Here is a 24,700-nt window from a genome sequence, read left to right as displayed (position 1 = left end):
ATAAGCCCAGACCATTAAACAAGTGAAACTCCAACAAATAAGTCTTCTCCAACAGCGAGAAAAACTGTACAGTTACTCAAAGCTGATTCTGCCGGTGGGGCTGGGAATAGAAGGGAGAGTGAAATCATGGTGAAGGGGCAGGGGCCGGGGAGGGTCGGGAGTGGATCAGGGTCCTGCCCATCAGAGTGGGGCCGCCTGCGTCCTGCACACTCTGCTGACAGGTGGGGGGAGGGGGGCAACTCTTGCCTCCCACTGTGTATGGGGGTGTCCCTCACCGCCTCCCAGGGCCAGGAAGACCCAGCTCACCCTTATGGGTAGTGAACAAGACAGGACTGGCTGGGAAGAGGTGAGGGTCTCTAAGAGGAACACCCTGCTGATTCCAAAACGAGGTGGCCCCTGTCCATCCCACTTCCCCGGGCTAGGAGAGGATTGGAGAAGCCCTGGGAGTTGGAGGGGAATGAGCAAAGGCACAGAAACATGGAGGGGCCGGGGTGGGGGACTTGCATAGGTTGATGAGTGTGCAAGAGGTACATAAATAAACCTGACACCCTACCCAGCCCGGCACTGGGAGAGGAGGTGGGGACCTAGAGCAGGTCCCCAGGGCCACCCCACCCCCTGGCTTCCTCCCTCTCCCTGGGCTCAGAGTTGAGGGAGGTCCAGACCAGGAGAGCAGAGGCAAGAAGGTCTGGGGAATGGGTGAGTGCAGGGAGGGTGGTGGTTTTAAAATTTTTTTTTTTTTGGTTTTTTTTTTTCCCAACATTTTGTATCTTTAATAACATACACAATGGTTACCAGCCATATTCATAACAAAAGTTATTCATAAAATGTATCTAAAAATAACATTTTTTCCTTTTCGGTGTGAAAAGCTTGAGAATGTCCCAATGGGGGGGGGCCGGTTGAGGGGGACAAGGGGTTGGAATAGAGGACCCTGGCTTCCCTACAGCCTGAACCCCCAAATCCCCTCCCTCCACCTGGGCCCCAGCACAACCCCTCAGGAGGAACAGGGATCAGAGGGTCTGTATGACTCTGGGACTGGGATGAATCTCTGGCTTACGATATAGTGTTCCACTTAAGTGAGGTCATGACAGAATGGGGGGTGGGGGTGGGATAAGGGTGAAAGAAAAGGGGATGGGGGTGGGGAAAGAAACCAAAAACCATCCCCTTTCCCTTATTCCTTACCCCCAAGTCTTTCAGCAACCAGACCTGGGAGTGGAGAAGGATTTGTTTCGGTGGGGGAAGGAGACGTTAAGGCAACAGACTTCCTGACCTCACTGGCTGCCCTGGCTCCCAGCCTTCAACCTCTGCATCTGGGGAGCCAGGGCTGGGGGCAAGTGGGGAAGGGCTAGAGGGGTCTGGAGGAGAGGGCTCTGCCCTCTCCCCTCGTAAAATTCAGGCTCCCCCTGCCACTTTCTTGGCTCAGAGAGAGGCCTGGGGGTTCTAAAAATGAGAGGGAATGATCAGAGAGAAAAACCGTTAAGAACTATATAAATATGTATCTTAAATAGGCCTAAGAAATTAATTGCAGAGAACCTCTGATAAACAGGGCAAAAGGAGGTGAGGGAGAGGAGAGTGGCTCCTGTCCTTGGGGAATGATGGGAATGGGGAAGGAGAAGAAGACGGCAAGGAGGTGAGGGGCGGGGGGAGGGAGAGAGAGAGACAGAGAGCGCGCCAAGACAGACACGCTCCTCACCCGCCTTTATCTCCTCAGCTCCTCTCAAATAACGTTCAGGAGAGCAGATTATCTACCTCACTCATCTCTCCCCAAATGTCAGATGGTTCTGAGCAGGCCCCACAAGATAGTGGGTCAGTGAGTCTCTGGGGGAGACTGTTTCCTTGCGAGGGGCAGGTGGCCGGCAGTCTGGAGGAGGCAGGGGTGGGACGGGGCCAGGTGGGGAATGAAGGAGGGAAGGAGGGGGCAGGCAGGCTGGCCAGTCCCTGCCCCCTTTATCCTGGCTGCCCCCTACCTCCCTGGGCCTCAGCAGAGATCCCTCGACGGGCCTGGGAGTGAGCAAGGCGTGTGCCAATGTTAAACAAAAGTTAAAAGGGTGAGAGAGTAGAAAAATATTAGAATGTATAGCTGAGCCAGCCCACCCTCTCGCTGTCGCGGAGAAGCCCGTTGGGGGTTGGCCCCCGCCCGCCGCCCGGGGAGCCTATGGGTGCGCTGGGCTGTGGGTCCCGTCAGATGGTGGAGGTTTTGTCTGTCCCATCTGTGGTAAGAAAGGGAGGAAGGGAGGAAGGTCAGGAGCTGGCGGGAGGCCCAAGAAAAGGTGCTCAGGTAGCCTGTCATCCCAGTCGGGCCCTCCCTGGAGTCCGGCCTCCCCTGGGGACCCCTCAGGATGACTCTGAGTTGCTCAGTTCAGAGGTGGAGACGCTGGTGGGTAGGTGGGAGCTGGGTCAGGGAAAGAGGAAATGCTCACCACCCAAGGCGTGTTCTGTCATGCTCAGACACAGAGACTCCAGAGTGGGATTGATCTCCAGGTCAGGCCCAGGGACCGGGCAGTCTGTGTGGGAGACAGGAGAATGGAAGCAGTAAGAACTGGACTGGGGTGAAAGGTAGAGTCATGAAGACAAAGGCTGGCATGAGGCAGAGGCTGAGGGGGACGAGAGGGAAAGGGAGGAAGGGAAAGTAAAGGCAAGAGACAGAGACACAGAGAATGTAAGACATGCACACACTTGGATGGAAGGTATGACTGGGCAGAGTTGAAGGACAGACAGGCCTGGGAGTGCCACTAAGCAGGCAGAGGTGATGATGGCAAGGGCAGAGGCTTGGCAACACAGAGAAAGGCTGACAGGAAGTAATGTAAAGCTGGGGGAGCTGCTTGGAGGCCACGACTATTTTGGACACACTACACGTTCCCTTGGGCACAGTGAGGGCATCTGCCCTGAGCACTGGGCAGCCCCGTGCTCCCTGACTGATGACTTGCTCTGTACTTGGTGCGGAAGCTTAATTAGAGCCGTTCCCTCCCACCTGGACTTGCTCCTCTGTCAGGATGCTGTTGGGGAAGGCCTAGCAGGCACGGCAAATCTGGACAGCAGCCATGGGGGCTGGTCTTCATAGTCTCTCAAAGGGCCTCCTGTTCTGGAACCTGGGCAAGAGCCCACCAGGTCCCTGGGCAGACCTGACACCACCCACTGCTTAAAACCCTTCCTGGGCTCCTCACTGCTTCTAGAGGAACTCTAAGCTTTCTACCTAGGTTTAGAAGACCCTGCTCTTTTGTGCTCCAGCCTCACCTCTCACGACCTCCCCTCTGAACCCATGAGCCATGTCAGACCATCTAACTGTCTCTCCTTAATAAAAAAAATTTTTGACCTTGGGCAAATCACCTGAGACTCAGATTCATGACTAATAAGATGAAAATAATATCAGTGCCTTCACATGTGCAGTCGGGAGGATTTCATTCAACAGTGCAGAAAAGCTGTCTGACACAGTCTAGCACACGGCATACTGGTGAAAAGAACTGTTCTCAGTTTTTACTCCTGTAATTCATCCACCCAGTCATTTAATATCATTTACAGATGCCTACCATGTGCCAAGCCCTGTGCTAGGATGAATGGGACAAATGGGGTCTCCTGCCTCCCACAGATGGCAGTTCGCATAATCTCATAAAGAATCCCTACTGATTTGGCTATTTGTGACATGAAGAGTTTAGGGTTACAGGCAAATCTAAGCTCTCTCTAGAGGCAGCCCTTTCCAAACCAGCCTTATCTGCTTCTGCAGCCTCAGTGCCCACCAGCAGGCCTGGCATAGGGAATCACCCCTGACTTACTAAGCAAGGCAGGGCTAGCGCTTCTCTAACCTCCCTTTTGCCCACTTTGCCCTCATTCTAATCTCCCATCTCTAGGCTGATCTGTGAGCAGAGGGGAGGACAGACCTTCCACCCTTTAGTGTAGAACCCATTCCAAGAGCTGAAGTCTACTGGTTCCTGCTTGGTCACCTGGCTCCTGAAAGAATGCCAGTGGACTGATAGGCAGGACTCCCTTCTATAGACACCTGGCTGCTGTGACTGTCTCATCCCCTCCACCCTTCCAAACTGAGTACTTAATGATTCTCGAAGAAGATGGGGACAGAGACCAGTATGAACACTATTATGACACAGGGAGGGAGAGAGATAGAGATTGGGGGTGGTGGGAATGAGGAGTGAGAGAAGATGACAGGGAGGGGGAGAAAGACAGAAAGACAGAGAGACAGAACACATGCAAGGGATAGTGTGTACAAGACCCAGAAGAGAAAAGAAAGGCCAGCTAAGCGTGCTGTTGAGGCCGAGTCGTAAGGGTGGGCACTGTACCTGGAGGGAACATGAGAATGGCCTGGGGGGACGAGTGGACCGGGAGCGAGTGGGTCCGTTGCACAGAGCTGCGGCTCTGGCTGGGCATGCTGTTGCTGCCTCCAGGGTTGGCGAACCACAGGTTCTGCATGTGGCATGGGAGACAGAAAGCAGTGGGTGAGCGGGGAAGAGGCCCAGACCCAGAAGTGGTGGAGCTGGCAGAGTCGTCCCCTCCCCTCTACGCTGGGCCCAGACACAGAGATATGGACACATATCTCAGGCACCACCACCCCAACCCCAGAAGTGCCAGGTCCTTTGCTTCCAGCTGGCTCACCTGTCGGCCCTGGCCCCCAAGGCTGGGGCTGGTGAGGGCATGTCGCGGGGAGATGCCCCCAATGCCCGAGGGGCTCAGAAGGCCCATTCTGCCAGGCGGAAGGGCCCGGGGAGGCATTGGGAACTGCCGCTGGGTCCGCCGGGCCACCCCCATCCCCACAGAGCCAGCTATGGGGAGTGAGTTGGAGCCGAATGCCCAGCTGTGAGAGAGCAGAAGGCAGGGTGTCAGTTTAGGTGGATGGGGCCCATCTGTTCACCTCTTCCTCATCGCCCCCGCCCCCCGGCAGCCCCCATGGGTAGACAGAACACAGATCTGCTCTGAGCAGGGATTCCCTGTCCAAAGCCCTGCTCTGTACATTGTCTCCTCCTGCCCCAAGGGTACTCCCAGGATGGAGAAGGGGAGTGTACGAAGGTTTCCTCAAGTCCACTCAAAGTAGTTCTCCTAACTTCAATTCTCAAGCACAATATTTCTGCTGTTTGTTTGGAGTGAGAAGGGACTTCAGAGTCCTCTGCACACAGGTGAGGAGAACAAGGGACAGGCAAGGGGCCAGCTATGGGGACATGTGCTGGTTTTGCCAGCTCAGCACTCTATTCTAATGGAAAATCAGGGATCACCTGATTTTCTTATGGCAAAGTCCTCACTGGGTGACTTACATAAAGACACCCAGTTACTGAATGAGTATAACAGGATTCCCAGCCCAGAATGCAATCACCCCTCTAGGCACTATCTGTCAACCAACGAGGGCCTAGGGAGGGAAGTCCCTGTGCCCTGGCCGCCCGCCTACCCTTTCTGCTGCCGGTAGTTCTGCATCTCTAGTGCGGCTTTGCGCGGGAAGGTCCGGAGGAGCTTCAGCACTTGCTGTTTCCAGGACAGCAGCCGTTTCTTCTGCGTTTCCGTGAAAGCCTAGAATTAGGGGGGTGAAAGGGGTGTGTGTGCTTCTTTCACATTTGCCTTCCATCCATTTGCTCAAATATTTATCAACTGCCTGTGCTGGTCAAAGCTGGGACACAGAGGTGACCTGTGCTCACGGAGCTTACAGTTTAGTTGGGGAGAAGATACACACGCATTCATAAGTGATAAATGCTGTGAGGGAGAAGCACAGGAGGCACAAGAAACCTGATGTTATAAGGGGCTGGTCAAGGCATCCCTGAGATACAGACGTATCAACTGAGATCTGAGGGGCCAGCAGATGGGAGGGGGACTTACTCCCCAGAGGATTATGTACTAAGGCTCTAAGAATGAGTGCTCAGGGGCATCCACTGAACCCAACACTGGGAAGGATGAGGGCTGGAGAGGTGGGCACGTGCCAGTCAGGCAGGGCCCTATTGGTTATATAAGGAATGTTGGTCCTGAGAGTGATGGGGCAGCCTTTCCCTTCTTGGGACCCCTAGAGAAGGCCTCACCTCATGAGTCAGGCACTTTTCGATGAGCTGGAGGTAACTGGTGATGTTCTCCTCGTCTGGTCGGGACACCAGCAGCTGGGTGCACACTTGGGGACATGGGAGAGGGCAGGAGGTTAGCTACCAGCATGCCCTCTGCCATATTCCAGCTTCCCTGGCCCAGCTGGGTGGCACAGAAGGTGGGTCAGGAAACTCATGCTGGATGAGTACTAGCTATGTGCCAAGCACTGTACCTGGCTTATCACGAGGATATATAAAGTGCCCAGCATAGTGCCTGGCATAAAGCAGATGTGAAGTAAATGATACCTTTTCTCCTTTTTAAGTCTTGCAACAGTCTCATCAATGTAGGCATTTTTAGCCTGAGGCTCAGAGAGGTTGAGTCACTTGTCCCAGGCCACTCAGCTAAAAGAACTTAGACCTGGGACTTCCCTGGTGGTGCAGTAGTTAAGAACCCGCCTGCCAATGCAGGGGACACGGGTTCGAGCCCTGGTCCGGGAAAATCCCACAGGCCACGGAGCAACTAAGCCCGTGAGCCACAACTACCGAGCCTGCGCTCTAGAGCCCACGCACCACAACTACTGGAGCCCGCGCACCTAGAGCCCGTGCTCTGCAACAAGAGAAGCCACTGTAACGAGAAGCCCGCACACTGAAATGGAAGAGTAGCCACCGCTCGCCACAACTAGAGAAAGCCTGTGCGCAGCAATGAAGACCCAATGCAGCCAAAAGTAAATAAATAAATAAATTTATATATATAAAAAAGAAAACAAACTTATTAAAAAAAAAAGAAACAACTTAAACCCAAGTGTAAAGTTGCCTACACTGTGCTGCCTTAGGAAAAGGCGAGCCCATTAAGAGCTTCACCATACCCATCCTGTGGACTTTAGTCCCCTCTGAAAGAACCAACGGATTCGCCTTATCTGTTCACTCCTTAGTGTATGCAGTTTCCACTGACACAACGTCCCATCTTCTGCTCAGGCTGGAGACACTTTGAGGGTAAGGGCTGTCTCCCACCATCAGCCTGGATGCACCTGAGGGCAGGGGCCCTGTCATCTCAGTCTTAGCCACTCTCTGTAGTGCTCTAATCCCCAGAGTGCTTTGAAAAGTTTTGCTTCCATCATTTAAACTGGATTTGACCTTTGATGCCGGGGTTCACTTGGCACCCTGCCCCAGAATTTCCTGCTGGGCCCTGGGTGGTCTCACCTTTGCCCATCACCCGTGTAAACTGACTGGGGATGTCTCCATCAGCGACGGGAGCCGGGGCTGGCTCACTGCCATCAGTGGGAGCTGGAGCTGGTGGAGGGGGGTAGCCCTCTGCAGCTGGAGGGTCCTTGGCCTCACTGCCCTTGTCTGTGCCAGGGTGAGCCAGGGGAGGCTCCGCACCTGGCAGCGGCGGCTCCCCCCGGCCCCCGTCCTTGGCAGTAGAGGTGGTGGCGGTGGCGGCAGCCACAGTGGCCTGAAGGACACTGTAGGCCTTGATGGGGGTGATGATGATCTGCTGCAGCTCCTGCAGAGCGTTTCGCAGATTCCCGCCTTCCAGCACATCCTGAGTGGGGAAGACACAGCCTGGGTCACATGCCAACCCCCAGAGCTACGTAGAATGACTATACATGTGGGCTCAAACAGTCCTTGCAGAGAGCTGGTGGGACCCTGGGTTCCAGCACACAGAGAAGGCAGGTAAGGGCACTGCCAGAGCATACATACACACACACATGCACAAACACACACATTTGTACATACACAGTCCCTGTTCCCCCCTCAAGGTAGAGTCCCATGGAGCTTAGAAGGTGGGGCCTCAGGGTCCCACCGAGGATGGAACCAGATTCAGACCCAGAGATCTGGACTAAGACACCGAAGGGGGCAAAAACCAGAAGGTAAGTGGCAGGGAAAGGGAAAAAGGGATGCAAATCAAGGCAGATGTGTAAGGAGAGTGAGCGGATAAGAAACAACCAACTGGCAAGAGAGATCATGCACACAGGGGAGACATTCTGCTCTATCAGAAAGAGCTGCTAGAAATGGAAAAGTGAAATGGAAGAGAGGGGCTGAGTCAACAAACAAGATTCTGGAGACACAGGCCAGGACAGACAGGGAGGAGAGCCTCTTAGCTTAGCCACAGCAAGTGAACCCTGTGATCCGACCTGCACTTGGTCCTTGGACCCTGGTTCCCTAGGGCTGGGGAGGTCCCGAGGTGGGGGCCACATGGGCAACAAGGCTGACCCAGAGACTTCAGCCACTAGCACCACTGGGTAGCCAGTTGGCCTTGGATGGGGATAGCAGGTCCTCACCTTCTCCAGGGATTTGAGGACACTCTGCCTCTCACGCAGCTTCTGGATGCTCAGGGCTATCTTGTGGCGGGCACCTTTGGTGACATTCTGCGGTAGGGCAGAAGGGGAGAGGAAGCTGGAAATGGGAGGCTGAGGTACTGAAGGTGCCCCAACAAGGCCCAAAGAGACAGAGGAGGCTTGGGCTGCAAGGGTAATGTCAAAATGGTACTGGCCCAGCCCCGCCCCGACGGCCCCCTCGGCTTTACCTGAGACTCCAAGTGCTGCTCAGTCAGTGTCATCATCTCCTCATAGCTCATCTGTGAGAAGAGGGCCGCGTACTTGTGCAAGCGGAGGCTCTTAAGCCACGAGGGCACATCTGTGGAAAAGAAGGGAGGGCCTAAGATCAGGAATCTGGCCCTGGTGACAGATGTGGGGAAGGACCAGGCATAAATCATAGGCAGCCTTAAAAGCTGTAGAAAATTGGAAGGAGGTAGGGAGAAGCCAAGGGTCCATAAGCTACCTTCTTCTGTCCAGCCAGACCCTTCCAGGTGGCCTTCCCTGGTCAGAACACCCGATCCTCCTGAGTTGCTGGGTTGGATGTGTACTAGGATGACCTCTGATGTCTTTAAAAGTATTCCTGGAACCTCTATTCCATCAGTTACCTCTGTGTCCTGGCTTTCTTGTCAGACTGGTGTGCCTGAGGGCAGGGGCTTTTCCCCCATCAGACTGGGACCTGTGGGGGTCCCTCTGCCCAGCCTTAAGCCCTAAGGGCAGGGCCTGTCCACTCTCCTCAGACCTGTCCCCTTCTCGGGGATGGAGGGGGGGAGAGGAAGAATTGGGTGGGGAGGGACAGGACAGGTGGGCTGGCAGCTACAAGCTCTCTTCTGTCCTTGTAAGTTCTGCGGAAGCCTCTTGAGGAGGGTCCTAGTGTTACTCTCCCACATTGTACCTTTCATGCCACTGCCGTCCTCCTGAAAAGTGTTCCGGCTGGAGCCCTGCTCCTCCGTCTGCTCGCTGCCAGAGGAGGCCACGCTGCTCTGGGGCGAGAGGGGTGCGTGGTCGGGTGTGTTGAATGCAGCCCGGGCCCCAAGCTCCTCTGGACTCGGCCACTCACCAGGGGCCTGGGGGCTCGTGGGGATGAGCGACATGGAGCGCTTCAGCGGGCTGGGGTGGATTTGGCAGGGGAGACCTGGCCGGAGGGGGAGAGAGGCAAGAGGTCAGGCTTGGGGATCTGACCACAGGAGACCGTGTCCCCCTGGTTAGTGCCATGGACGGCAGCTCAGCCCTGGAATTCAACAAGAGGAAGGGAACCTGGGGTCTGAGGGGAACCACCTACCAGGTACTGCTGGTTCCCTCACTCCTCCACCCCCCAATCCATCAGCAAGCTCTCAGCCACTTCTCTGAACCGCTCCACTTCCTCTGCTAGCACCCTGGGCCAAGTCACTGGCGTCCCTAGCTGGAATTACTGTCACAACCTCCTCACCGGTTTCTTGCCTTCATCCTTGCCCCCTACAGTCTAATCAACTCACAACAGCCACACTGATCCTTCTTAAAAATGCAAATCTGACCCAGTCAGTCCCCGATTAAATCTTACCTGTAGCTTCCCTTTGCACTGAGAATAAAATTCAAACTCCTCCCCCGACACCTACAAGGCCCTGCAGGATCTGGGCCCTGCTCACCTCTGACTTCTCATGACTCGCCCCTTTGGTTCAAGCCCTTCTAGCCTTTGCCGCACACCCGCCCCAATTTGTTCCTGGAACAGTCAGGCTTGTTCCAGCCTCAGGACTTCTGTGCTTGCTCGCTCTTCTTGTTCTCCTGATCTTAGCAGTTGGCTCCCCCAGGTCTCATCTCAAACACTCACCTCTTCTGAGGCTTTCCCTGAACCCTCAGTCAGCAGTAGCTGTCCCCCACCAACCCCCTATCATATCACTCTGCCTTATCTTTTTTTTTTTTTTTTGCGGTACTCGGGCCTCTCACTGCTGTGGCCTCTCCCGTTGCGGAGCACAGGCTCTGGACGCGCAGGCTCAGCGGCCATGGCTCACGGGCCCAGCCGCTCCGCGGCATGTGGGATCCTCCCGGACCGGGGCACGAACCCATGTCCCCTGCATCGGCAGGCGGACTCTCAACCACTGCGCCACCAGGGAAGCCCCGCTGCCTTATCTTTCTTACAGCACCTATCACAGCTTGAAATGACCTTATCTAGTTATTTGTTCACTTGCTTATTAACTGTACGCCCCTCCTACAAGACCTGTGACAGCAGGGCCCTGTCCTGTCTTAAACATCATTGTATCCTCAGTAATTACAATGGGGCCTCGACTAGAGGAGGTTCTTCACAACTACTTGCAAAGTAAGTGAATGAAGTACATAAACTGCTGCCTCAACATCTCTGTTATTGGGCTTCACCACCTCCCAAAGATTTTTCCTATACTGAGCCCAAATCAGGGTGAATCCAGGCCCTCATCCACAGGATGTTTCACATCCTCCATCCATCCCATTCCTGAGGTGAGAAAAAGGATCCAACTTGATTTTTAACCATTCTAAGGACAGGGCAGGTTCCCATGAGCTTCCAGACCTTTACAAGTGCTATTCCCTCCCCCTAGCTCACCGCTCGTCCACCCTTATCTGCCAGCCACTTCAGCCTTCACTCCTGGCTCAAGTGTTCCCTCTTCTGTGACTCCTTCCTCTGCGTTCCCTGGGCCCCTGTGCTACCTCAAGTCCAGCACTTACTGCCCCCTTCACTAGCCTGCCTCACACTGGACTCTGGGCTTCTGTAGGATGGCTGCAAGCCTGCCCAATCATTTCTGTACCTCCAGGTCAGGGCAAGATACACACGAATTTTCGAAGTTTCACTAAGTCCAAAAGGAGGGCACCCACCATCCTAAGGGTGCTAAGGGGGCCTCTGAGCTTGACACAGGAAATCTAGAAGTATCCCAAGTCAAAAAAAGAAAAGGAAACAAAGCCAAAAGCCTCACCCTGGGTAGGTGAGAACATCAAGGCCTGGGGAACTGAAGTCCTTTGCCCCAATTCCCACAAAGAGTTGGGAGGCAGAGACAGAAGAACCCCAGCCTTGTTTGTGATGGAAAGGCTGGGATTCCTGCCAGTGCTACACTGACACCCAGCCTCAGAAGGACAACCAGCCTGGTACAGGTCCCCAAAGCACCTTCCCTCATCTGTGACAGTTATCTATGATCCTAGCCAGGAAGTCACCTGAGGAAGAGGGCAGCGCATTGATCCCACCCACTAAGGCTAGCCTCCTCCCCCTATCTGTGACTTCTGGGGTTCTCTGCAAGGGGCTCCTCCAAGCCTCTGGACTCCTAGAAGATGTCACCCTCTGGGCCCTGGGGGGGGGGCTGGGTAACCCTTAACACAGGCCTTTTTTTTTTGCCTGTCTTGGTGTTCCTGGCTTCCTCCTTCCTCCCTTCTCAACCAAGAAGCGGGAAGGCGAGGCTGAGAGGGCTCGAAATTATCCTCATTGGAACGATTGTGCAGTTCCTGAGGAGCCCATTTTGGACCCACACTGGGGTGGAGGCTGGCCACAGCATGAGAACCATAAAAACAGGAATGCCGGCCAGACATCCAGGGCCTCACACTCTCCAAGAAGCCCTGGCCTGTCCTTGGCAGCACCCCAAACCCACCCTGCCTGCCCTTACAGGCCAATCCTTGCTCCCCACTCAAAAATAGTTTAATGGCTTCCTGTTTCCTGCAACTGCTTGAAATTGAAATTGAAAAGCTTCATCCTAGCCTTCAAGGCCCCCTCTGAATGTGGCCCTAACATACTGAGATCTGAGAGTCAAGACAGACCTGCGTTCAAATTCTGGCTCTGCCATCTATTAACTTCATGATCCTGAGCAAGTCACTTCATCTTCCCCCTCTGTCTCCACTTCCATGTGAAGTCTCTGGCACAGGGTAAACATGAATATTTGCTACTGCTATTACTCATTTAAATCCTCGCACTTCTCCATCCTAGCCAGACCTGTCTGCATACTGTCCCCTCCAATCTGACACCCCTATACCTTCAATTCATGCTGTGCCCTGTACCTGGAATGCCCAATTCCTCTTCTGGTTCAAATCCCCTATTCAACATTGTTCCAGCTTGGTCCTCTAAAGCTGCTGTCCCCATCGTGGGGAGGAAGGACTGTATGGGCACCCTGCATGGGTGACCCGTCCCCTTGATGAGCATCTTCGGGAGGGTCACTTTTAGGCGGGGGCAGTGTAGCACAGTAACAAAGAATATAAGCTGAGAAGCCAGACTGCCTCGATTGAAATTCTGGCTACACCACCTTGGGCAAGTGACTCCTCTGTGCCTCAGCCAATGAATTTATAAGTATAAACTTCTCAGAACAGCTCTTGGCAAAGACTAAACACTGAATATATTTTAGCTAGAATTACGATTATTAATATACCCTCCCAACATGGACCCAGAAACTGTCATGCTCTGAGACTAGAAAACAAGGTCCAAGACACCTTGGGTTGCTAGAGTTCCTGGAAGTACCCTTCTACCCCTCTATCTTCCCTGATTCTTGCCAGCATCTTGGAAGGAGGCAGGTGACCAGGATATCCATATTCAGCTGGGGAAGAAAGAGGCTCAGGGGTAACTGATATGTAACAGGTGCCACACAGCTGGGCAATGAAGACCCAGGGTTCACCCCACCCACTGGCACAGGTAACATTTCACTGCCACCCTCTCCTGGCCTGCTTTACCCAGTGCCTGCAAAAAGGGGCTGGCCACCTTGAGGTTAAATTTGGAAACTTCTTGCTTTGAGTCAGGTCCTGTCACCTCATCAATCCTTGGAAACGCCATTCTCCCTTATACTGTTCAACTAATATTTCAAAAACTCACTGGAATACCAGCTCCTCCCGCTGACCCCAGCCTCTGTGGGTGCTTGCTAAGAAGCCACTTAGTTGAAGGATGGCACAGTGGTCAGATGCAAGCTCTGGTATCAGACTGCCTGGGTCTAAACCCTGGCCAGTTCCACCACTTGTTCTGTGACCTTGAATACAAGACTTCGTCTCTTTGAGTCTCAGTGCCTTCATCTGCAGAATGGGGCTAATAATATTGTTGTGATGAGGATTAAACGAGATCATGCCTGAAAAGTGCCTATAAAAGAGCACCTAGCACAGTCAATGCTCAACAATGTTACCTACTATTACTAATGCCTTGCAGCATAAGTTACACCTAATATGAACAGGCTTACAAACATACATTTCTCAGAAATGAGTCTGTAGGCTGGAGCCAGATACAAAAATCCAGAATGTCTGGGCTGGAAGGGACCTCAAATTATGATGGTCTATAACTGAAGTCAGGCAGTTATCACACATGCCCAAAGTGGGATGGTAGGGGCAGAGGCCGACTGGGACACATGTGCAGGGTCAGAAGGTGGTGACCAATATTCAACTCCATCTTACGGTTGCCACCAGGAATACAGGCCTTGAGTTGCCAGATCTTTTGACTTTTCAAGAGAAGCTGAAAATCCAGATTTTTAGGAGAAAATTCCCAATTCCTTACATCACCAAATTTATTTAAAAACATAACAAAACAAAAACCAAAGTTTTGTTGAGTTTGAGCTCAATAAAACATGTCTGCAGTTCAGAAATGGCTCTGGGAATGCCAGTTCACAACCTCTGCACTGTCTCATAAAGCTGAGGCCCAGAGAGGTTATGTGACTTGCCCAGGGACACAGAGCGAGTGAAGAGAGAGCCCGGTCCGACCCTTTTCAAGTAGGCATGGCCTCCCGGACTCCCACCTCCTCACCTGCGTTTGCGTTGCTCCCAATACTGTTGATGGCTGGCGGCACTGAGCTGGGTGGGTGGAAGGGCACGTGTCCATTTTCCCGGGGTGGCTTGTCCTGCCAGCCTGGTCCTGCCTCCCCAGGGCCCAGCTCTGCAGGGCCACCCCACTCATCCGAGCCCTGGCGTGAGTGGTAGGTGGGCTCAGGCCGGGTGCGGAAGCCGCTAGCTAGCCGCTCTTCCAAGTGACTCAGCCAGAGGGCCAGCGCATTGCGGTCCTCCAGAGTGGTGGCCGGGTGGATGAGGGCATAGGAGAGCAGCTGGCGGCTCTCCTCGATGAAGGCATTGCTCTCAATCGAGTAGGCCAGCACTTTCTGCAGCAGCCTCATGTACTCCGACTTGGCCTCTGTGTTGCCTGGCTGAAGCAGGGGTAGGTGGGACAGCAGGAGGGACACCACCTTCTCTTTGGACTCCTGCTGCCACTGGCTGACGATGGCTGCAGAGGGGACAAGAGGGAATGTCAGGGGAGCCAGGGTGGGGGACTCCCATAAAACCAGGAGAGGTGCCTATAGCTTGCTCCCTCAGCTCCAATCTCATTTCCCTTCTCCTTTCATGACTCTGACCTTGTCCCTCATACAGGTGATATCTAACACACTCAGCCTGCTTCCAGAGTAATTTTTTTTCTGGTTCCATCACTCCCACTCTCAGAAACCTGCTTTGACTCCTAATAAGCCAAACTTGCTACTCTGGAATCTGAGCCCCTCCTGCTGCCCCCAGGCCTGCTCTTCTTGCTGTATCCCGACTCTTTATCTTCATGGCCTGTACCTGCTTTCCCCTGACTATCAAAACACCCTCTTTCCTGACTTGGAGGACAATGGAATACAGTGGTTAAAAGCTTGGGCTCAGGAATTCCCTAGCAGTCCAGTGGTTAGGACTCCACACCTCCACTGCAGGGGGCACAGGTTCAATCCCTGGTCTGGGAACTAAGACCTCACATGCCATATGGCTTGGCCAAACAAAACAAAACAAAAAAACCTTGGGCTCTGGAATCAGATGGTCTGGACTCCCCAACTCACTAGCTGGACCTCTGTCACTTGAACCTCACAGAGCACTGATTTCCTCACCTGAAAAATTCTGAAGATAATTACAGTACCCAATTCACAGTGTTGCTCTGAGATTCGAGAAGCTAAGAAAGAATGGAAAGTGGCCTGGCATATAGGACATAGTTAATAAATGCTTACTGTTGCTTTTTAAACTGGACTCAGCCTCTAGATTCTCCCCTTCCAATTCATCCCATACACCCAGATGGAGTGATCTTCCTAAAGCACACCAGGATATCATGTTCCTGACCAGGAGCTTATAATGGCAACCAGCACCAATGGACTCAAGTTCAAGAGCTCCTAGCCCAACATCACCTTCATTTCCAGGGCACTCCCCCACCTCCTATTCATCCAGATAAAGACTTGGTTTAGGATATCCCCATCCTCCCTGGGGCTCTCTCCATGCCATATTCATCCAAGCTTCCATACTCAGGCTGAGATTCAGCGCTTTAGCCTGCAACAGTCTCCTTCCTCCTATCCAAATTCTACTTCTTTTAGGGATTGCCTACACCTGCCCTTCTCCAGGAAGCCTTCTGTGGCTACTCCATGCCCTGGTGATCTGGTGATGTCTCCTTCCCATCCCATCGTCTGAGGGCCTGTCTGTCCTGTGAAGATGAGTGAGGCTTCCTCTCTCTACCCAGAAGTGAGCTCCCCAAGAATAAGGCCCCAAGCTAGCCACATAAAGGAGGCCTCGGTACTCCCCGGTGGTCCAGTGGGTAAAACTCCACGCTCCCAATGCAGGGGGCCCGGGTTCGATCCCTGGTCGGGGAACTAGATCCCACATGCATGCCGCAACTAAGGGCCTGGATGCTGCAACTAAAGGTTCCTCATGCCGCAACTAAGACCCGACACAGCATGAATGAATGAATGAATAAATAAATAAATATTAAAAAAAAAAGGAGGTCCCAGGAAGGAACTGTTACAGGACTGACTGTCCTCCTTGAAAACCTTGTTACCACTTCCATGACTAGCTCAATGGAGTGGAGGATGGCAGGTAATGCTGATGGGGCAAGGGAAAGGGACAAAGTATACCAATACTTGAGAAAAGAGACAATGATCAAAGACTGGGACCAACTCTGCCCTCACTCTTGGGCAACTGAGCTCATATCTATAGCCACGGTAATGATTTTCAAACACCTAACAAGGAAGTTCTGAGAGTTGAGTTACTGGGATATTGGTGAGGTCTTGGAAAGGGACAAAGGAGCTGGTTCTAACCGAACAGAGCTAGGACCCCAGAGGGGTGGGTGATGAAAAAGAACAGGCAGTGATGTGGCTTATGTCCCTCCTCTCCTACTTACTGATGTAAATGTGATCACCTCACTGAGCTCTACTTTCTCTATCCATAAAGTGGGGCTCACAATCATTCCTACCTGGCATGGTTGCTATGAATTGAGACCAAAGCACAAAGGAAGGCACAAAGTAAGTCCTCAGTAAACATCAGCTGTCATTTCTAACACCATGGTTATTATAACTTACAGGGGCTCCCTCCTTTTGAATACCCACAAAGATTCTCAAGGCATAAGCCAACTGCCGGACCAGGAAACAGAGAGGCTGGGAATGGGCATGTATAGAAGGAGGGCCTCAGAATTCTAGCCATCGGGATTTCAAGTGAGCCCTGATCTGGAGCCCTCTGCCTCTGATGGTGTCTCAACCCAATTTCCTTAAGGCTTAATATTCCAAGGACCTCTGGTCTCCTTTGGCCACACTACAGACCAGACACCTGGCCACTGGAAGCCTTGCATAAAAACCTGAGAAATACTTTTTTCACACATTTCTTTCCCTTAATGACCTGTCTGGAAATCTATGGCTTGGGAATTCACATAACTAATTCTTACATTTGTAGCGCTAAGAAAATGAAACACATACACCTCTCAACTCCTGGCCATATAAGTGCACATTTTCTTGCCTGGGCCTCTCTGACCCAAGCTTCCTAGAGAACCCCTGTTAAAGTGTTCAAGGGTTCATCCATTTATTCAGAGTCATGTTATGCCCACAGTACTGGCCAAAACAGATCGAAGAGTAATACTACACAATAATAGTAATAATGGATATTTACTGACCATTTATTCTGAGCCAGACACATGCTAAGAACATGACCGTCTTTCATCCTCACCTCAACTCTTGTTTTAGCACCCCCATCTTGTAGATGAGAAAATACATTTGGGAAGGTGATGTCCAAGGTGACAGAGCCAAGATCTGAACCCAGGTCCCTCTGCCTCGAAAACTGGGAGGAACTTTTACCCACAACCCTCTACTATCTCTCCAATGCTGCCTATCTTCTTCTTCCCCCTGTCCCTGGCTTTCAAGATCCCTTTCAGGACCTGCCACACAAGGCTAGGAAACCTCATCCCCTCCATCCATCTTCTCCTGAACTAGCTCCCCATGACCATGAAGCTATCTCTCAGGTCAGCTCCATATCGAAAGATCTTTCCAAGGTGGGATAAGCCTTCCTGACTTCAGGGAGTCTTCACCTTTCGAGCTCTCCCACCTCCATCTGGCACTGGATCACATGGGAAGGACCTCCCTGGTACTCCATTTTCCTGACTTAGTCCCTGAGTTTTTAGTTTTTGATGAGAAGGAAGAAGAAATATAGTGACTGAAGATTAGGGACAGAAAGTTAAGGACTTGCATCCCAGGTGTGGTACAGTTGCCTGGGCAATATGCCTCCTCCTCTGTAAAAGAGGGATTACAGGGCTGTTGAGAGGATTTAAGGAGACAATGAATATAAAGCACCTGACAGAGTCTGCCCTTAGTAAGCACTCAGTATGTGACTCAATGATTGGTGTTTTTCTCCCTTCTCCTCCAGCAGAGTTGGCCTACCCCTTTAGCCCTACCCTGATGCTCTCAATCGCTGTTGTTCAGGCCTTGCAGGGTAGCCAGAGGCATCTGGGACAGAGAGAAGCCTTGTCTAGTCCCTCCCCCACCCCAGAGTACTGCCAGGGCTAAGAGACACAGCTTCTCCTCTGGTACTGCCAGGGGACATGACAGAAGAGCCCCAAGGGTTGGGCTCAATGAAGGACCTTGTTCTACTGCAGTGAAAGGGGAGAGTGGTTTTGGAAGAATGGAGGCTGACCCTAGGGAAATGTGTGTTCATGTGTCTGCACAGCGGTGAACTGGGAAGGGTGGGCCTCCCATGACTGGAAAGCATCAGAGAGAACTGGAACTGGTCCAAGGAATCTGCACAGCCTCAGGCCCCTTGGGGTGAGCCCAGCAGGGGCTGCAGATGATAGGTAGGGATGGAACTTCTAGTTTCCTGCCCAGGGCAGAAAAGTCTGGCCCAGAGTTGAGGCACAGCAGAGGCCCAATGAATACCTGCACAGCTGAACCCTGATGGTCCCCTGGAAGGTAGTGGTGCCTGTGTGTGTATAATGTGCCCTGTCTAGGATCCCTTGACCTCAGGTCTCTCTGTCTCATGTCCTAGCAGAGTATACTGAGTAAAGAGTACAAGTTCAACTGGCAAACTTGCCTGGATTCAAAATCTAGCTCTGCCTCTAAGACTAGGTCAACATAACTGTGGGCCAGTCCTTTAAACCTCTCTGAGCCTTGGTTTCCTCTTCTGTACAACGGGGGTAGTTAAAAGCCCCTACATCACAGGGTTATTGTAAAGATTCAATGAGACAATCGTGCAAAGCACCTGATCTGTGTTAAGTGCTCCATGCATTTCAACTATTATTGTCATTGCTGATGGTTGAAGATCTAAAGCCTACGCTATTTCGGGGCTGGTGGGAGCAATTCACACAGGAGGGCACATCTGGTCTCCCCCTTCAGATTCCCCACAGGGGTGAGGAATTTCATGCAGTTATTTACCAAAAACAGACACGTCTCTGGTTCCTCTGAGCTAGAGGCACAACAAGCAATGATGAAATTCTGGAGGTGGGCGGATGGGGGAGGGCACTGGGGAATGCTGTGATGTCAATGACTGCTGCTCACCAAGCTGCAAACCTGGACTCCAGAAAGGATGAGGGAGACTGCATATGAGTGCTCTCCTTGGCCAGGTGACCAGAGCTAAGTAGGTCATGACCCTGGTTGCTGGCAAATCACAGGAGCCAAATATATCTTGGAGACTGCCATAAGAGCAAATCCATTTTTACATGCTGGGCTGTTGCAACAATCGTGGCAGCCTGAGGCACCAGCCAGAGGGGATGCGTTTTGGCTCCAAACATGCCCCTCTATGCTTCATCCCATCTCACACAAACATAGGGGAGGGCAAGGGGGTTCACATTTTTGTTTGATGAACTGTGTTAGTAGAGCTTGAAAGGGGAGGGTGGAGGCATTAGAGTTGAGCTTGGGTGACTCACTCACCCACAGCCCCTTCTTGACCTCGGTTTCCCCACCCAGATTCGATGAGCCAGAGAGGGCAGGGCTTAAACCTGCTGGATAGGGGGACTCTGACTCAGAGGACAGGCGGAGGGAAGAAATGCAGGAAATGTGGCCCAGGAAGCTATAGGACCAGGGAGGGAAGGAGATTTCAGCTTCCCCGGCCCCACCCTTCTGGTCCAAGTCAGCATGGGAAGTGGGGTGGGTTGTAGGATTACTGTAATAGCTCCAAGCAGGCAGAGAAGACAGCACTAAGAGAAGGAACAGGGATAATGACAAGGGTAAACCTGGGGCTTCTCCTTCCCTGTTCCAGAGACCCTTGGGTGTTCCTTTTCTGTTCCCAGGTTTTATCTCAGACTCTGCTTCCATGAAACCAATGCTGGCTGCCCGGGCTGGGGGACTTCCCTACACCCTCCTAGCTGCTTGAGATGAAGGGACACAGCCCAGACCAGAGCCTCTTCCATGCCCCTCTTCTCTCCACTCCCAGTAGGTCATGTGACAGTACCTTCACCATCTTCCTGGGCCCACCCAGAATCAAGTGTCAGCATCAAAACTAGTAGTTCTCCACTGGATGCACACAAGGGCCAAGTAGGGAGCTTAAAAAACACCAAAGTCTCTGGAGATAGGACCAAGGCCTCAGGTTCTTTTTATAAAGTGACTCTGACATGAAGCCAGCATTGGAACCCACGCACCGAGATTGAGCTCTCTGCATTCCCTGGCCCTTTCTGAGAAGGAGATGGGTGGGTAGGCAGCTCTGACCCAAACCTGAACCCAGGGTCTCCCTGGGAGAACTGAAGGAAGTAGCAGGATTGGATGGGTGGGACATGGAGTATAAACCCAGAAAAAGGCAGAGGATCTGCCTCACTGTTCGGCCCTCCTGGCCTGATGGGATCTGAAAAGCTGAAGAAGAGCTTCAGACTCTGTTATAGGCAACCCTTATCCAGAATTGGTAGACCAACTGAACTGAAGATTTGGTTTGTGGGGTAAGTGTGCATCTTGGTGGGAAGGAGGGACAGGTTCGCTGAGGGGCCCACCCCATAAAATACTAAGGGCTACTGATGTACTTGGAGAGTATCTAGAACAATCCCCGTACTGTCTAGTGAATCCTCAGGCCCAAGAGGGATGGGGCTGGCCCACGTCACAAAAGGTGTTAGTGGCAGAGCTTGATCTAGAACTCCTGGGTGTCCTGATTCCTATTCTCATGTCCCATGACAAATGAATCATCAGTAAAGCATCATCTCTCAAACTGCCTGGTCAGCAAGAGAACTTGGGTACCCACTACCAGGCCTATCCTCTCAGGACTCTGATTGAGTGGGTCTGGGTTGGGGGCCCAGAAATCTGGATTTTAGGTCACATTCTCCCCCATCAGGTGATTCTGATGATGCAAATTTGGGAAACACAGTGGGATGGGAAAGCCGTAATGAACAGAGGATGCAGAGCTCCTCCAAGCCCTCCAAAAGGATGCAGGCCTCCAAGCCCAGGAAGCAGCTCCTTCCTTCACAAATAAGGCAGGGCAGCTGCTCTACCTGAGGTTGGGAGGGAGACAGGAGACACAGTCTTGGAGTCCCCATGTCTATTAGGAAGAGGCCTTCAAGGCCCCACAGGATTTACCTCTGTGATCACTTCTCTCTCCAGTCATGCTCTGCTCTAATCCTGGCAGGCTTCCTGCTGACTCTGGAACACACCATGGCCCTCCCTCTCTTCCCTCATTTTAAGTTTTCCCTAACTCTCCATCCACCTAAGTACCAACTTGTTTTCCTCTCACCACCTGACATGGGGCTATGGCTAAAGACCTTGATTCATATATTCATTCACTAGTCAACTCATTCCACAGCAGTTCTCAAGGACAGGCATTAACCACAATATCTTAATGTAAACCGTCTGAGATGGGTCTCAGGCATAAAGTATACCATGGTATAAAGTGTACCATGTCTTTCAAGGGCAATGTGGTAACAACAAATATTTTAAACGTACATAACTTCAAACTAGCAGTCCCACAGAATTCTAGAAATTTATCCTAGAGATGCTTAAAGGGTACTCATTATAGCACTGCTTATAAGAGTAAGACAAAACATACCATGCAGTAGAGCCTACTTACTGATCAAGAGGAAGAAATTTAAAGTCAAATTCCAGCTCCACCTCTGACCAGTTGTACAACCCAGGGCAAGCCACTAATCTCTGCAGACCTCAGTCTTGTTTGTAAATGGGGGAGTTAAAAGACCTTCCTTACAGAGCTGTTGTGAGGGTTACGAGTAATAAAGGTAGTAAAGCACTGCCTGATACACAGGTCAGGCTCTGTTACCTTACTGTTCTTACAATCAAGCAGCCATTAACAACAATGAGGTATACACGTATGTGCTGAATAAGGAATGATCTTCAAGTAATACTGTTAAGTGAAAAAAGCAAATTGGTTAATATGTGCAATGTTCTTTGTGCTAAAACAATCAAAACAATGAAAAAGCTGGAGGGAGAACTTGTATGTGCTCATACATGCACAGAATATCTCATAAAACATACACAAATTGGGAACGTGGAAGTCTGGAAGGGGACCTCACTTTTTACCTTTCATGTGGTTTGATTTTACCACAAATTTTGAAAACAAAAGCAAAAACTAAAAATGCTCTAATAAACAAACAGCAGTAAGCACGGGTGTGATTCTGATATACAGCCAGGATTGGCACCCAGTGCTCACCCAACTCCCTGCTCAGGATGGGGTGGTGGGGATGTGTGACCAAGCTTCTTAAGACACTGGCCTGCCCCAAAGGAGCCCCCACTCTAGGGGCAGAGCCATACCACAACCCCAGAATGCTTGCCCTGGTGCTAGAGCAGAGGGGAACCCTCCCTGGCGGGGAGGATGGGAGGGCTGTGAAATAGCTGAGGCCTGGGCTTGCTGGAGCTAAGCTGGGTTCCTGCTGCCCACTGTCTGCGAGACAGGGACTTAAGCTGATGATTCCTGGCCTGAGGAACTGTCTTCCCCTACAGCCATGGTGCTTCTGTGAATTGTACATAAAAACTCAGAAAAATGAAGGTGACTGCTGCTAAGACGGGTAGGCCTGAGAAGAGGAAGGAAGCAGCTCTGGGGGTCCCCAAATCCCAATCCTAGCAGCCCATGCTGATTTCCTCACCTATAAAATGGAGACAACAACATTACCTATCTCATGAGGTTGCTGCGTGGACTAAATGAGTTACTGACAAAAATAACAGTTAACATTTATTGAGTGTTTAGTACATGCCAGGCACTGTTCTCAGAGGGGTCGTAACTAACCTAGTAGCACAGTTATCATCTTGATTTTAAAGAAGAGGAAACCAAGGCTCAGAAAGGTGAAGTTACTTGATTATACAGCAAGTGACACAACTGGGATTTAAACCTCGACAGTCTGACTCTAGAGCCACCAAAGAACAGTTTTCAAAGTTACTATACAAGTAAAACCAGTACTTGGCTTGTTGTAGGGACTCAATGTGAACTGTTATCCTGAGGAAGAACATGGGAAAGTTTGGACACATGCTACTTGGGGTCCTGGGGTCCTCTCCCCAGCTAGCTTTCAGGTGCACATACGCCCCCCTTCTTTGGCCTCCATCACTCCCACCCGTCACCTAGGTCAACACCTCTCCATCCAGCCTTGTGGAGGCCCAGAAGGCCAGAATGGCTTCAGCAGTGCCCCTTGAGATGGTTCTCTGGACTGACTCCTAGCTAGACCTGGGGCCTGGGGGAGAGGTTCTAGCAAAGCCTAGCTCACCCATCCCAATGTCAACTTCGTGGGACAAAGAGCACTTCTCTACTGAGTGTTCAGGAAACTGATACGGACTATATCTAAATTCAAAACTCTCTTGAAGCTGTTTATGCCTTAGGTGCAACCTACCTTTGAGGGGGTAAAGAACAGTATAAGATGACATGTGAATTTTGGAAGAGTTCTAAAATTTCCTCCTAGCTCTGACGTCCCGTAGCTTGAGAAATGAACTAATGCTCACCTTCCGTCCCCCTTTCATAGGTAATGACTTTAGTCTGTTCCTTTTAGCCACCCAGACCAGCCACCCTACATGATCCTTCCTCTGTTATGGGTAGTTTCTAGTTTGCACTGCACTCCCCCAGGAGCCCCCCATTCCATGTCTGAGGATTTCTGGCAACTAAGCCCCAGAAGAGCCATGACGATGACCTGGGAGGTCAGGGATTTCTCACCTACCAACAAGCCTAGAACCCACATTTCTTAGTGCCATTGCTGGGTAGGCCTCCTCAGACACCTGATATCTGTTCCCGTTCCAGGTCTCCCTCCTGCTGTGCGCCCATCGCTGGAGACTCACCAGCACTGTTGGCCTCCGACTCCAGCAGGTGAATGTCATTGCAGTCCGCCAGTGAATGCTCCAGGCAGAGCTGTAGGAAGCGGGCCTGGGTGCGGGTGACTCGCTTCAGAAGTGACAGCAGGGCCACTGTCTGTTCACACTCATTCCAGCCCTTGAACCAGCCAGCGAGGATGCCCACCTGGTCTCGGAACATCATGGTGCCAGGCCTGGGGCCAGGGTGGGGGGGACGGCGGTGGCAAGGGCCAGCGCCGTCACATGGTCTCGGCTGCGGGCTCCTGTTACCTCTCCCCTGAGGGCCAGGGCTTGAGGATGTTCCCTGGCGTGGTGGCAATGGGTGGTGCAGGGAGGAGGACACCTGCTCACATCGGGGGAGATCTTGGTCTAGCCACTCCTCTCCAGGCTCCTGGAAAAGGAAGCAAGGTCGTCAGAGAGAATGAAGGGGCTGGAACTGGCCTGGTGAGTGTGGGCTGAAGGGGTAAGGAGGCCTCATGCCTTCCTCTTTCAAGGTACCTACCCTGCTGAGCTCCTGGGAGAAAGATGAAGCTAACCAGATACTAAACCAACTCTCCCTCCAATCTCCAGATCCAGAGAAAAGGCTTGATTGGGACTCAGAGACCCAGACAAAGGAGAAGATGCTGCCCCTCAGGTCTGGCTGTCACAGGGCCAAAGGAAGTGGATTTAAAGCAGAGAGTAAGTTGGCAAGATATTCTAGATGGGAAATAGGAGACAATGCACACTGTGGCAAAATATCTGAATTAATGGAGACCTGGCCCCAGGTGACATGACTAAGCAGACATGTGATGCTGAGCACATGCCCTTTCCTTGCTGGTCTCTGGTCACCTCCTTCAGGGGGCTGGGCAGAGTGACTGCTCGCCTGCTAAAAGGACCCTATGGACTCTTTGTATTATTTCAAGCTAAGACCCACAAGGCTAGGATATAGGTGGGTGGTGACCCTGGTGGAGATCTCAGGTATGTGGATAGCTAACTGATCAGTAAC

General features: G+C 52.0%; 1 protein-coding gene across 1 annotated transcript; it reads right to left on the bottom strand.

Moving 5' to 3' along the window:
- Positions 1 to 427: 427 nt before the first annotated feature.
- On the bottom strand, positions 428 to 24,085 carry SAMD4B (sterile alpha motif domain containing 4B). The gene is made up of 12 exons (XM_082862254.1): positions 23,704 to 24,085; positions 14,013 to 14,483; positions 9,210 to 9,449; positions 8,527 to 8,636; positions 8,282 to 8,368; positions 7,200 to 7,542; positions 6,003 to 6,088; positions 5,384 to 5,502; positions 4,600 to 4,798; positions 4,287 to 4,410; positions 2,418 to 2,501; positions 428 to 2,207 (listed from the first exon to the last, which is right to left on the bottom strand). The coding sequence occupies exons 1-12, from the start codon at positions 23,897 to 23,899 to the stop codon at positions 2,179 to 2,181; spliced, it is 2,088 nt and encodes a 695-aa protein (XP_082718380.1). The 5' UTR covers positions 23,900 to 24,085; the 3' UTR covers positions 428 to 2,178.
- Between the last annotated feature and the right edge of the window lie 615 nt (positions 24,086 to 24,700).

Source organism: Leucopleurus acutus, assembly GCF_964270905.1.
Source record: "Leucopleurus acutus genome assembly, chromosome: 20".
In the NCBI taxonomy this organism is placed as follows: Eukaryota; Metazoa; Chordata; class Mammalia; order Artiodactyla; family Delphinidae; genus Leucopleurus; species Leucopleurus acutus.
The sequence above is the reverse complement of the archived record's forward strand: the minus strand, read 5'-3'. Positions and strand labels throughout refer to the sequence as shown.

Coding starts and splice junctions, on each gene's coding strand:
- SAMD4B (XM_082862254.1), bottom strand. CDS start 23,899: ATGATGTTCCGAGACCAGGTGGGCATCCTCGCTGGCTGGTTCAAGGGC. Junction 9,450..14,012: donor TGGGAGCAACGCAAACGCAG/GTGAGGAGGTGG, acceptor CCCTCCGGCCAG/GTCTCCCCTGCCAAATCCAC. Junction 4,799..5,383: donor AACTACCGGCAGCAGAAAGG/GTAGGCGGGCGG, acceptor GCTCTCTCACAG/CTGGGCATTCGGCTCCAACT.